Source organism: Miscanthus floridulus, unplaced genomic scaffold (genome assembly GCF_019320115.1).
Source record: "Miscanthus floridulus cultivar M001 unplaced genomic scaffold, ASM1932011v1 fs_569_1_2, whole genome shotgun sequence".
Lineage (NCBI taxonomy): Eukaryota > Viridiplantae > Streptophyta > Magnoliopsida > Poales > Poaceae > Miscanthus > Miscanthus floridulus.
The window spans coordinates 46,992-60,000 of record NW_027096946.1 but is presented as its reverse complement, the minus strand read 5'-3'; the positions used below and the strand labels follow the sequence as shown (position 1 = coordinate 60,000).

Sequence of the window (13,009 nt, the reverse complement as noted above, 5' to 3'; positions counted from 1 at the left end):
CCTCGGATCCCATCTGGACTGACGCGCTGACGTGCCACGAGTGCAAAAGTGGCAATTCTATATCTCCTTCTTTCGTTGCGTGCTAAATTCATATCGCCAGCTATTAAAGTGAGGAGGTGCCCATTGTTATAATAGTAAAAAGTTAATTATCCCGAAAAATCCACCTCCCCCCTCCCCACAGGCCCAAGCCCAAGCCTCTCCGCCTCCGCCCCCGCCAGTACGCCTCCATGGACGCGTACCAGCACCAGCGACGCTTCACCGGCGCCGGCGATGCACCGCCGCCGCCACCTCACCCCTCCCACCCGAGTGCCCACTGGTACCCGGCGCCCCCACCTCCGTACCCTCCTGCCCACCCCGGACACCCCTACCCTCCGCAGCACCACCACCAGTGGGGCCCGCCCCCCGACCTGCAGCACCAGAACCATCCGCCGCCGCCGCAGCAGCAGCCCTACGCGTACCAACCGCCACCCCTGCCCATGGCGATGCAGCAGCAGCCGCCCCCGCCGCCTGGGAACCCCTGGCCCCCTCATCACGGCGCCGGACAGCACCCGCCGCCTAGCTACCCTCCTCCGCCGCCTGGGCAGGTACGTTGGGTTTACCCTTGTATGCGTTTCGAATGGCTAGCGATGCATTGGCGTCCTTTTGGGGGGCAATATGTAGCTGGTTTTGCACTAGGGTTTGTGAGTAGGTGTGGCTTTGTGTGTTAGGTTAATGGGAAGGGGGTTTCACTTCTAGTGCCCAGCACAATGGGCGTGTGGTAATTCGGATGTAAGCTTATGTTTCCATACAATTCAATCATGGTATGGCTTAATGGCTGGGCACAGTTTGGCATTGATATGATTGTACACAACGGTAGATGGAATGATTTTGCTATCAGTCTTTCAATTTTCCGCGGCTTTACCGGTTACTATTGATGTGGATCTAAACTTTTCTTCTTTGAGTGAGGTGACCTTCATTTGCTTGTTTGCTCTAAACTTTCATGGAACATAAAGTTCAATGCTGGGTGTTGCTTATTTTGCAGGCTTGGACCAATCACTCATGGGCTCAGAATCATGGATACCAAGGTTTGCCAATATTATATGAACCTCTGCTTCTTTCATATATAATTTTGCAAATCACATTGAGTTTAGTTTATAATAACCATGATGTCATTGCTTGTATTTATACTGAATTACTGATACACTATGTTGTGGCATTTCTACTAAACATCCTATGACCTATCCTAACGCTTATGGATATGGGAGTTTTTTTGGCTAAAGGTTATATTATACACGCATTTCAACCTTGTTCGTGAAAACACAAGTTCTCAATAGGTTCTGGCTACTGTATAACACATTACTGAAGCTGCAAATATATATCCATCATGGCCATGTTAATACTGGTTGTTATTAAAGTTTAGTCTTAGTTGGAAATTTCTTTGCACCACTTGATTGGGGTGCTACCGCTATCTGTGATGTATTAGTGACTGTGCATGAGATGTTTCCTTTAAAATTATTAAGCCTAACACATTTACTGTCATGTAATCCCCTTTCTGTATAATATTCTGTTGAGAACTATTTGTTGATAAATCAATATTAATTGATTGGTTTTGTGTATTCTCGACATCACTTTTATTTTCTTAGCACTTATGAGTGCTTTACATAATCAGTTATTGGTAATTTTTGGTGCGATACTTTGTTTTTACTAAAGTAAAATGTTTTCTTGTTCATCAATGGACCAGTTGTTCATTTGGGAGCCTTTGTCGTTAAATCCATTTAGGCTACTCTCAATGAAATATAAACTTTATTAAACATAGCATAAGATTTACTATAGTACAATCAACTTTAGAGAGACTTTTGAAGCAGAATAAATCTCTTTCACCAATAAATCAATTGTTAGTTATGATGATAGTTTCTCTATTTCCTTAAAAATAAAAAAAATGGAAGGTCATGGCAATGAGGAAGATTGGGCTACAAAGGCTAAGGCATGGGTTGCTGCTAAATCTGTCACGGGAAACCACCAGATTCAACAGCATGCCATATCCACAGGTAGAACTGAAGGTCATCATAATGGTTACCATGATCAGTATCAGCAACCAGCTGGTCTGCAAACAGAAGTTACAGAACCTTTGCACCCACCAGTAGCTCAATCAAGTAATGATCATGTGCCGTTTCCAATGACAGGTCAACAGAGAGAAACAAACCATTTATTAGGTAAAGTATCTTATTGCCCTTGATCTATATATTTTACTTGTGGGTGTGTAAGTTTCAGAACGGAGCTGAAGATTATATTGCAGATAGAGGTCCAATGGTGTCTCCAGCAAAGAACTTTGGTTCATTTCCGTCCACCTATGAGCAGGAGGTATCTTATAATTATTCTTCTGCTCCAGGTATGCCTTGCTTGGCAATTTAATTTGTTTGTGCAGCCTGAATAATAATAGGCTGGTTACTCTTGGGTATGTTGCCAGATTCAATTGTGGAAAGACTTTAAATCTAGGGCATCATTTATTTTAGAATAGAAAGTCTGGTACACTTAACCTATCTCTGTGATACTTAGTTAGCAGTACCTGTTGTGAGTACTCATTACGTCCCATTTGAAGCACCATTGGTTATATCTATTGTGTTTGCCTCTATCAAATGGAGGAGGGAAGACACATATTAGTGGTTAAATGTATTGAGATGTTGACGAATCTCTTCATTACTGACTAATATGTTGACACATATTAGTCCTTAATGCTGAAAATAAGAAAAAAATTCACTGGTGCAATATAGTTCATTAATGGTGTTCTTTTACTGTAAAATAAAGGGCAGAAATGTACATTTCTTTAAATGATCACTTCTACAATGTATTTGAGCATTCATCCTTTTCTTCTATATAGAGTTGAACTCATTTGTTTGTCTTACATAAACTACAATGCTCATGATGAGTAATATTTTTTGTAAAGAAAATTCTGACTTTGACTTTACCATGTAATAATAATAGGTAATGGGAATAATATGCTTCAATATCCAAACTCTCAAGCACAGTCATTTCCAACCACCTCGCCTGTTCAAGGTGGATTCCCACAGGCTCCCCCTAGTATGCCTGTTGTTCCCTTGTCAGAACAGCCTCCTTTTGGGCATGAAAAACAGCCAGTTGATCCAAGTGACCAACCTTTGGAATTTAACAGTAGGAAAGCTCCTGATTTAGCAGTACATATAAATGTCAATTCCAATATCCCAGCTGCTACAACACTAGCATCTAATCATGATGTAGCTGCAACATCTACACATTCATGGGCTCCGTCTGCTACAGTAGGGTTCCTGCCTCGAGCTCCTGTGCCACCACAAACAGCACAGGTTTGTACACCTGTTTGAATTATTGACTTATTCTGTTAAGTCCCCTTACACGAGCTATTATACTCTTTTGAACCTACAGATGGATCCTTCTGTGCATGTTGCACCACTTTTTGGAGCAGCATCTAGTTCTAGTTATGTCCCACCTGCAGCATTTGGTGTTGGTAGTGTAACAGAAGTGTTCCCTACAGATCCAAACACTCCTTTTAGTGTTGCAGAAAAATCAAAGAAAGTATGCCTCCACTTTTTCCTGCTATGCGCTTCCTTTCCCAAATTTTTCAATTGTTTAACTTTGAACTGTTCCTGTTGCATTCTGTACCAGCGTCCAGTACCTAACTGGCTTCGGGAGGAACTTTTAAAGAAAAAATCGGCACCACTGAGTGCTTCAGCGCAATACTCAGAAAACTTAAATTCCATGGAAGCTAATGATGCAGAACAAACAATAGGAAGACCTGACCAAAGTGACAGCAAAAGTAATGATTCGGCTAAATCCACTGAAGACGATGAAGATGATGAGGTGCCATTTGCTATTTTAATTACAGCTCTTAACTGTCACACTATTGATACTGTCTTTGTATGTTGCATACGAGATCAACCAAATAGCATCCTTCCAGTTTATATTCGAGGACATGAGGAGAGGTTAACACGCCCAAGTTAGTAATCTTAATAGTGTGTGCATGTGTTGGGGCCTGGGGGGACTCTAAACTCTAAATGAAGATACGGAAAAAATTTAATATCATTGTTAATAGTAGTCAACTAGCTTTCTAGATAATATCAGCAGGTAGGACTATTGGACTAGAGCTGGAGGCTTGCTTTAAAAAACCTATATTGAGGGCATGTAAACTCTTGTTATACAGTGACTCATTTATGTCGTACAGAGATGCTGTGTCCATATGCCAGTTATTGGAAAACCTATCATGAGCAACAGCACTGATTGAAACAAGAATAAACTTTGCTATTTTCTTGCATTGCAGAATAAGTAGAACATGTCGTTGAACAGCATGTTGACATTTTTTTCCTGGACATTTTCAACTTGAGTATCAACATGGTCCTTATTTAAATTATTATGCTCATACATAAATCATTTGCAGGATGAAATTGAAGCAGCTCGAATGGCAGCGATCAACAAGGAAATTAAGCGTGTGTTGACTGAAGTCCTTTTGAAGGTTTTATTCTTTACTTGATCATCATGTTTACTGTTTACATTATTGTATGTATCTGTCCAAGAGGTGCAAGGTTATTTCTGAGTGTTCGATTTCTTACCCTTTTTTTCATCACTGGCAGGTTACTGATGATCTTTTTGATGAGATCGCAACAAAAGTTCTGAATGAAGATGACTCTGCTGAATGTGAGTGAATTTGGATGAATTATAATATTAAATAGACATTTTACTTTGCTGACTATTGCCTCTGGTGCAGCCAATGAACCCACTGGTGTTTTCGGATCAAAGGAGCCTGGTCTGGGAGGATCAAGAACCAAGACCTCGGCTAAAGTTGTTCTCCCTGCTAAGTCAACCAATAGCACTGATCATAAAGATAGTGCTGGGTTAAGCTCCCCTAAAGGTGCTCTTGTTGGCCTGGCTAATTATGATTCAGATGATGATGATGGCGATGACGACAATGCTGACGCTGATGGCAAGGATAAGATACCAATATCAAATTTATCTTCTAAAGCTAATGCTGGTGCTGTAAATACTGAAGGTAAGCTGCAACCAAATACTCACGTCGTATTGCTTTCCAGAATTATTAACTTAGATGCATGATACAATTTTAGGTGATAAAAGCATTCTTGGAAAGAGAAATGGGAATCATAATGAACAGAATTCTTCACTTGGAAGTGCTCCATCAGGGGAAGATCTTAAATCTAATAACCAAAACTTCCGAAGGAGTGCAAATGCAGATCCTGGACAAAAGCATATTCGTGATACAGAGAATGGAGAGTTTCGTTTCAAGGCCAAAACTCATACTGAGTCGAAGGGTGCAGTTGACAGAATGGATGAGAAGGCACATAGGTATGCAGAGGTAGATATCCAAAACAGAAAAACCTCTTCTGGCAATAATGCTGAAAAGCACAATGATTTGGAAAGCAGTCACAGGCATTTAGAAAAAAGCAGCAAAGAAGACTTTGTTAATGAGGTGAAGACTGATCATACAAAAGAACTCGAATATTCTAGAGCAGAAAAATATAATAACGATGACAAATACAGCATGTATGGAAGTATTGACAAAAGGAGTAGCTTCAAGGAGGGAAAAGGTTCTGGTAGGGCTGCAAAGCATGAATCCGATACAAGGGAGCCACATTCCAGAGGTAACTCTAAGCATGATGGTGCAAAGGGAGATCGGAAGGATTTTCCAATGGATAGAGAGAGACACAGAGATACTACTGAGAGAAGAGGGGGAAAAGGAAAATATGAAAACGACGACATATCCAGGCAGATGACAAGTCATAACAATAGAAGTTCACGGTCACGATCACCGAGGGGGAGAAGTCGTACTAGAAAGGAGAGCTCACATGTTCGAGGGAGTGTTTCGAGTGACGAGCCTTCTGATAGTGTGAAAAAGAGGTACCATCACTCATAACGATATTTCGCATGTATTAGTTTCACTCCTGTTCTGGTGAGTAGTTCATTACCATTTTCTGCTGCAGAAAGTATCATTCCCATAGAACCAGCATGTCACCTTCACCCCCAAAATCTAGAAACAGGTACCCTATTCATGCCCTTTCTCTATAATACTATGCTAGGAATTATTCTTGGATTGAGAGAATTTTGAATTTAGATAGCCCCAGTATTCATACAGATAAATATGTTTATGGTTGGCATAAGTTGTTCTAGTCAGCTAGATTAAAAGAATACATCACTAGCTTTTTTATGCTTTTTATTATGAATAGAGTGATCCATTCTAGATGTTCTTGTCTTCAGCTCTACTCATTAAAGAATGGGGTTCATGTTCATGTTAAGGTGGTAACTGGTAATGCGGGTTTCTGCTATATACTCCCTCCGTTCCAAATTATAAGGTCGTTTTGACTTTTTTGGTTTATCCATTTTGCTATGTATGTAGACATTATTTTATCTAGATGCATAGCAAAATAGATGTACCAAAAAAGTCAAAGCGGCTTATAATTTGGAACGGAGGGAGTACTAATTTGAACGCACTGCTCTTCTTTATTGGATATGCGATGGCAAGTTGTTGAATCACATAGAAATTGTTTATTGTACACTTTGTGAATTTGATATGAGCGTGCAGGTATCTTCTGCGTGAAGAAACATCAGGTTCATATACCTCTTATCCTTAAACTTACCCATTTAGTATTATGTTTCATCTCTAGACGAATTTCGCGGTCTCCACATAGCAAGCATTCTCACCGCAGGCATTCGCCTTATTCATCTGCTGACAGGTAAGAGATTAATCAGTTATTCCTTCGCCATTATACTATTACTTGTGCTGATGGTTCATCATGAGTTTCTATTTGCTTTCAGATTTAGGATAGAAATTAGATTAGCTATCAATCTTGCTGTGGCTGATTATGGGAAATTAGCTTAGCTGCAAACAAAACAAGTAGTAAGGAATTTAAGAATAAAATCGAATCTTAGGTATCTTGACAGCACATTTTTATAAAAAAAACATTGTTCCGATCTTACTAGGAACCTTGTTTATGAAATGTGATATTTTATAGTAATCCCAGAAAACTTCCGTGTCATCTTGAGAAATCATAGACATTTTCTGCACAATTTGTCCTGGGTAAGCTCAAAATTGCACATCGTAAATTTTGTAGCCTGCAGGAAAATTTTCAGTTCAGTTGTTTTAGATTCAACTGTACTTATCTTGGACTCTTGGGTATTCTGGACGGAAACTGCTGATTTCTTCAAATCTGGGATCCTCAATTGTCTGCACCAGCTGATTCCTTTAAATCTGGAATCCTCTATTTGTTGGCGAACTTGTACAGTAACTGAGTTACACTTAACTGTGTCTACTCATTGCAGGAAGAGGCGGTCGAGATCGAAAACTCAGGTCAAAAGGAGATAGAAGACATGGACATTATGCCTAGGCATTCCTCTGAAATAACCGAAGACAGCCTCCAGGGCACTAAGGCAGCCATACGTCTCCAGCATCTGATCTAGCATACACCATCTGATTGTCTGTTTCGTTGGCCTACCCAGCAGCTACCCTTCCTTTGTCGATGCGAGAGATCCGATCTGTGAAACCCACGAGGTCATACTATAAAGCTATAGCATTCCAATCCTGCAACTTCTCCCGCCTGCGCTGGACATCCATCTCAACAGTCAACAGCAACATCACAGCTTTGGGATATGTCTCTTCTCCTTCACCTCGTGCTAAAATATAGTATTGCGCAACCTGTTTGGCGGACTGAAGCTCGGCTAGATCAAGGCGGTCTTGTTCTGAATTCAGGGCCAGCCAGCGTTTCTCACAAACTTACACTTGCTGAAACAGTGGCTTGTACATTTTTAGGATGTTTGGTTTGAATGATCACTATATTCTAGATAAGGTCATTGAGTCCATTCCTGAAATTTGGTAAAATAGCTCCATTCCTCATATTAGTATTAATTATTAGCTTGTGATGAATGGGGTAATGATGGATCAACTCATTCCATTTCATAAACAAAAAAAAAGTAAAGAGTAAGAAAATAGTAGACTAACTCATTCCTTAAACCAATCATCCTATTTATGTCTAAATCAATTCCCGTTCTCTGAATATTTCTTTCTAGCAAGGTAAGGCTGTTATGGCAAGACGCCACACGAATTGCCGCCATGAAAAGGAAAAGAAACCGCGCGCAGCAACAGGTGAAGCCAAAACATCAACGGCCAGTCAATGAAACTGGAACCATATTGTACATTATTTGGAGCGCAGTGAAAGAAGTTCGCGATCAACAGCTAGTTATCAAGCTGGACTCCAGCATATTCATATAACATCACGACAAACAAGATCAAAACTTCACATCAAGCTGGACGGGGTGCCTGGAGCACGGAGGAACAGCGGTCTCCTACCCACTCTAATGGGTATCTCACAGTCGATCAGGGTCCTGAGACTATCTCCAATAACCGCTACTATCTCCAATAACCGTGACCCAAAATACAGACTCATTCGTCCTTTGAATAACGCTACAGGCAAATGGTTCAATACTTATTTTTTTTTGTCTTCTCCAACAAAACCCAAAAGACAACCTTTTTTCTGCAAATGGATCTCCAGAAGAGAGGATACTTAGATTTGGGTTATGCCTCTCATAGCATTCAAAATGAGTTTTTCATATAGGTACTCTATTGGAGACTATAGGTATTGTGTTGGAGATCCATTTTGGGTTTGGATTCCGCAATGGGTCTTGGAGACAGCCTCAGGGATCGCACGAGCACCCCCTGCCACTACCAGCTGATGCGGCTCTGAAGCTCCGCTCCCACTGGTCCACAGGCGCTGCGGTGGCGTGTGGGGTGTGACGAGGGTGCTTCTCCCTCTTGTCACCCTTGATCTGTTTCAGGGCATGCTTGAGCGCCGGGAGGAGTGCTTCCAGGCACTCCGCCACAGCATTTGGGTTGCCAGGCATGTTGATTATCTGGAAAACATTACAAACACCCATGATCAGCGATTAGGAGGTCCAGATGCAAGAAATTGACCAATACCTTTTTTTGTTGTTGTGAGAGTATTAGTACGTACAAGTGTCGATCCTCTGATTCCAGCTGTGGCCCGGGATAGCATTGCGAATGGTGTAACCTGCGCCACAAAGAACAGTTCAGAGCAAGTACAGATAATAAGATCTCATTACAAGCGAAGTTCACCAGAGAACGATTAACTATAATGTTTCTTAAGAATTTGAAACATTCAACTGTAATGGATAACTGTTTCGATTTGTATGGCTAGCTTTTATCAGTCATTCATCCGTGCAAACATTCAGCTCGTGATCTAAAAATGCAAAACATTCAGCATATGTAAGATGTAACAGATGCCACCATTACCTTCAAACTTTCTTGAAGCATAACAAATGTGAGACCAGGCGCTTCTTTCTGTATCACCGATTTTGTTGCTTCTGGTGTGACATCTCGGGGTGTGAAGCCAGTTCCTCCTGCATGATGTGCATCATCACCAATAAGTAGCTCATGTGAGTAGGAAACAAGTAATGTGCAACACTATTAACCTGAAGAATAAGATCATGTTACCTAATGTCAGAATGAGGTTAACATGGTCAATATCACTCCATTGTACCAGAATGCCCTTGATCTTGTCCACTTCATCAGGAACAACTGCAGTGGCAACCACAGTTGCACCACCCAGTTTTTCTGATGAAGAATTCACTACAGATACAGCTCTTGGGCCACTACAGGTACCATCGAAAGAGAGAAGAAATAAAACTGGTATAAGTTGCTTTTAACTTCTAAAAATGTGTGGTGTGCACCACAAAGAAGTAGAACGAAATATATACTAATAAACTGCTTTGATCTCTAGAGCAAATAAAAAATATGTGAAACGTGGAGTTGTTACTGGACTTCATCACTATCTTATGTCAAGAAAACCAGTAATCAGACTCTTTCATTTTGCACCATGAAGTGACCCATTTGCAGCTCAAGGCAAATAGGTGTATCAGGGTGCATGCACTTTAAAATTTGGTTCTTTTCGACATACTATAAACATAAATCACAAGCAATAGTATGGCTATGGCCTATGGCATTTCTATTGGGCATTACGAAGAAAAAGGTGACCAGCTTAGATAAGTACCTCCTATCAGGGCCAACACCTGATGAAACAGTGTCACTTACAGTCAGAATTGCAACTTTAACTTCACCGTCCTGTGAAGATGCAATCTGAGAAACATCTGCAGAGATACTTTTTGCAGATGGACCAAAATGAGATGAATGTGGATTTGAAGGAGAAGGCAGTTTATCTGAAGGAGAAGTTATTATGTCTGAAATAATTATAGCTTGGATAGATGTCCCAGCTGCCAACATCTGTCCAGTCGATGGTACTTCCAGCAGAGCATTAGCCGATTTCATACTAAGGAGGCGGCTACTAGCCTGATGGCCAGTGCTCTCAGCAACAAAACTGCCACAAGCCCATAACAAATAAATGTTAACATTGCCTGGTGTCAAAATACCAAATACATTGTTGTAAAATAGCATGAGTTATAATATAGCTCTTACCCAGGTCGACCAGATCCATCATCAACCACCCATCTAATTACTGCACGGTGAAACTCTGTACGATGTGGGTCTGCTCTTAAAGGATGTGATAGGCGTACATGCACCCTGTGGATATAGACTTATAAGAAATATGCTGAATAGTGTAAGGTGACAACAAAACTGACAACAATCATAGCAACGAGGATTACTACCTTTGCAGATTAGGATTTGACCAGCCACAGAGGAGACGAATTGCAGGAACAACAAAAAGATTGAAGCAAACCATACAGCTCACTGGATTTCCAGGCAAACCAAATGCAAGGACTGTTTTAGATGGCTTTGACGTGTCTTGTGTGGTGATCTCAGCGAATGTTAATGGCTTTCCTGGTTTCATCCTGATCTGTATATGATACAAGCAGTGAACTATTAAAATCATTCTGAGAAAGGACAAGGATCACGATGTTGAGTTCAGAAGGATTATTTCTCCAAAGATAACAGGTCTAATAGGTGAGAAGACATGAAAAGAACCAGATCGTAAAATGAAATGTTTAATCTGTATCCCTGGCTGTTGATTATGTACTGCCTAATAACTAGATGGTACAGAATAGATCTTTGAAAGCATCAAACGGTTTCAAAGGTACCTTCTCAAAGTGAATTTTACCCATCTTTGCCAGGCAGGGTTTGACAAGATCTCTGTCGCCCATGGAAATACCACCAGAAGTAATGATTATATCAGCATCAGAACGCAAAGCTGCATCCATATGCTCCTTGAGACTTTCTTCAGTGTCTTCTGCAATACCCAGGTCAACCACTTTGCATTTCTGCTGAACAGCAGCAGCTAGAAGCATGGCTCGGTTGGAATCACGAATCTGCAATTTTAGTTTCAAGAAGGGAGGATCATTCATTTCTGAGAATACCAAACGCAAAGAAGAGTGAAGGATGCAAACATCATGGAAGAGCAGAAATAACCTGACCACGACTGAGGGTGGCAGTGGCTGGCTGCACTAGCTCATCCCCTGTGGAGAATACAGCGATGGTTGGTCGAGGGTACATCTGCAATTGCAAATTCAGAATGCTGCATTGCAATTGTTGTTCTTTTGTATAATGAACCACGCTAACTGGAAGTGTAATTCACCTTGACAGTGGTTACACCCACTGTTGCAAGTAGCCCAATTTCTGCAGGACCTATATGCTCGCCAGAGTTAAGCACTATCGAATCCTTCTCTATGTCACATCCCTGTCCGTTATTTGAATTACTAAATCAGCAAGTGCAACTTACATTTAAGCAATGTGCAAAAGCAAGTGAATTCCACAGTAAATTGAACAGTGTCGAGTTCTCTGGAGAAGAACTGTATACACTGCTGAGCAGGGTGGATGACTGCAGGAAGGTGGTTGCTTCCAACAACGGAATCCTAGCACACTGCAGTCAGAAACTCTAGTCACCGTGCAGTGAGCAGACTTTGCATACCACATTGCGGATGTCCTGCCCCTCGGCGGCCCGCGCCAGAATCCTAACCCTCATGGCCCCATCCGCTCCGACGGGGACCTGTTCGGTGTCCTCCACTTGCACGACGGAGTCGGCGCCATCGGGAATCGGCCCTGCGCCAGCAACCACAGTCTATCGCTCAGCCGGCCAGGACACGCAAAGGGACAAGGCGGAGGCGCGGCCTCACCTCCGGTGGTGACGTAGGCGACCGTGCCGGGGGCGACGACCACGCCGAGGGCGTCGTAGCCCGCCCTCGACTCCGTGACCACCGGGTACTCCCCTGGCCCGTCGGCGGCAACGACGGCGTATCCATCCTGAAAGGGGAAGGGGGCCGACGGTTTTCGTCAGTAGTCCGATATCGGCGGAACGGGACGGAACGGACGGCGAAGAGAGGAGGAGGGGTTGCGGATGGGAAGGAAGCAAGGGAAGGCCGTGCGAGCTGACCTTGATGGAGGCGCGGAAGGGAGGGAGCGGGTCGGGCGCGCGGACGTCCTCCGCGAGGACGAGCCCGAGCGCGTCGTGCAGCGGCACGGCGCGCGGCGCCGCGTGGCCCGCCGCCGCGGACAGCACCGCCGCCAGCGCCTCCTCCACCTGCAGCATCTCTCACTCCCTCGTCTCCTTTTTTTTTCCTCTCCTCCTCCGCTTCAATTTCCCACGGCTCGTCCGCCCCGGCAGCGGCGGGCGAGGGCTCTGTGTCTATCTGTCTGTCTCGGGCTCTCGGCTGACTCGGTGGTGCGCTTTGCGCTGCTCTTTTTAAAATTGAATCGAGGGCTCGCCTGTCGCGTGTGGCGTGACGTCTGACCACTGCGGTGCCGGGAGCCGAGAGCTGGTGGAGGAGGGCCAGGGCAGGGCGTCGGCGCCGCCCGGCCGGCCTCCGACTCCGACTCGCGGCGTCAAAACCACGTTGGTTTCTGGGAAGAGACGGGCCTCTGAAAGAGGGAACTGCGTTTGGCCACGGTTCACCCTTTCGCCGGGCAAACGAGACTTCGCCTCGTGGGTGCCTCGGTGATGGATGACGAAGGTTCCTGGTGCTCCCACCAGGCCACCACCAAAGCCGCCGCCCTCCGGCTCCGCGCCAGCTCGCA

The 13,009-nt window shown here is 43.4% G+C and overlaps 2 protein-coding genes across 4 annotated transcripts; one reads left to right on the top strand and one right to left on the bottom strand.

The window, feature by feature from the left end:
- Positions 1-166: 166 nt before the first annotated feature.
- Positions 167-7,852, top strand: LOC136532277 (uncharacterized). 3 transcript variants are annotated; one of them, XM_066524883.1, is made up of 15 exons: positions 168-584; positions 1,022-1,064; positions 1,926-2,027; positions 2,163-2,192; positions 2,276-2,368; positions 2,962-3,317; positions 3,397-3,546; positions 3,637-3,831; positions 4,406-4,480; positions 4,599-4,662; positions 4,733-5,014; positions 5,088-5,877; positions 5,961-6,017; positions 6,642-6,710; positions 7,297-7,852. In XM_066524883.1, exons 1-15 carry the CDS (start codon positions 228-230, stop codon positions 7,337-7,339), a joined length of 2,706 nt encoding a protein of 901 aa, XP_066380980.1. In that variant the 5' UTR covers positions 168-227; the 3' UTR covers positions 7,340-7,852. The 3 variants fall into 3 exon arrangements, with proteins under 3 accessions (XP_066380979.1, XP_066380980.1, XP_066380981.1); XM_066524882.1 differs by having other exon boundaries at positions 167-584; positions 1,926-2,192; XM_066524884.1 differs by lacking the exon at positions 1,926-2,027.
- Positions 7,853-8,145: 293 nt separating this feature from the next.
- Positions 8,146-13,009, bottom strand: LOC136532278 (molybdopterin biosynthesis protein CNX1-like). The gene is made up of 13 exons (XM_066524885.1): positions 12,369-13,009; positions 12,112-12,238; positions 11,907-12,037; positions 11,574-11,675; positions 11,408-11,491; positions 11,080-11,307; positions 10,651-10,838; positions 10,460-10,564; positions 10,038-10,361; positions 9,482-9,639; positions 9,281-9,387; positions 8,982-9,038; positions 8,146-8,880 (listed from the first exon to the last, which is right to left on the bottom strand). Exons 1-13 carry the CDS (start codon positions 12,522-12,524, stop codon positions 8,665-8,667), a joined length of 1,983 nt encoding a protein of 660 aa, XP_066380982.1. The 5' UTR covers positions 12,525-13,009; the 3' UTR covers positions 8,146-8,664.

What these genes read in the sequence shown, in the direction of transcription:
- LOC136532277 (XM_066524882.1), top strand. Translation starts at nt 228, where the DNA reads ATGGACGCGTACCAGCACCAGCGACGCTTCACCGGCGCCGGCGATGCA. An exon ending in TCAGAATCATGGATACCAAG is followed by an intron (nt 1,065 to 1,925) that starts GTTTGCCAATAT and finishes AAAAAATGGAAG; the next exon opens with GTCATGGCAATGAGGAAGAT. An exon ending in TGAAGATGACTCTGCTGAAT is followed by an intron (nt 4,663 to 4,732) that starts GTGAGTGAATTT and finishes CCTCTGGTGCAG; the next exon opens with CCAATGAACCCACTGGTGTT.
- LOC136532278 (XM_066524885.1), bottom strand. Translation starts at nt 12,524, where the DNA reads ATGCTGCAGGTGGAGGAGGCGCTGGCGGCGGTGCTGTCCGCGGCGGCG. An exon ending in CGCCTACGTCACCACCGGAG is followed by an intron (nt 12,038 to 12,111) that starts GTGAGGCCGCGC and finishes TTGCTGGCGCAG; the next exon opens with GGCCGATTCCCGATGGCGCC. An exon ending in CCACCCTCAGTCGTGGTCAG is followed by an intron (nt 11,308 to 11,407) that starts GTTATTTCTGCT and finishes CTAAAATTGCAG; the next exon opens with ATTCGTGATTCCAACCGAGC.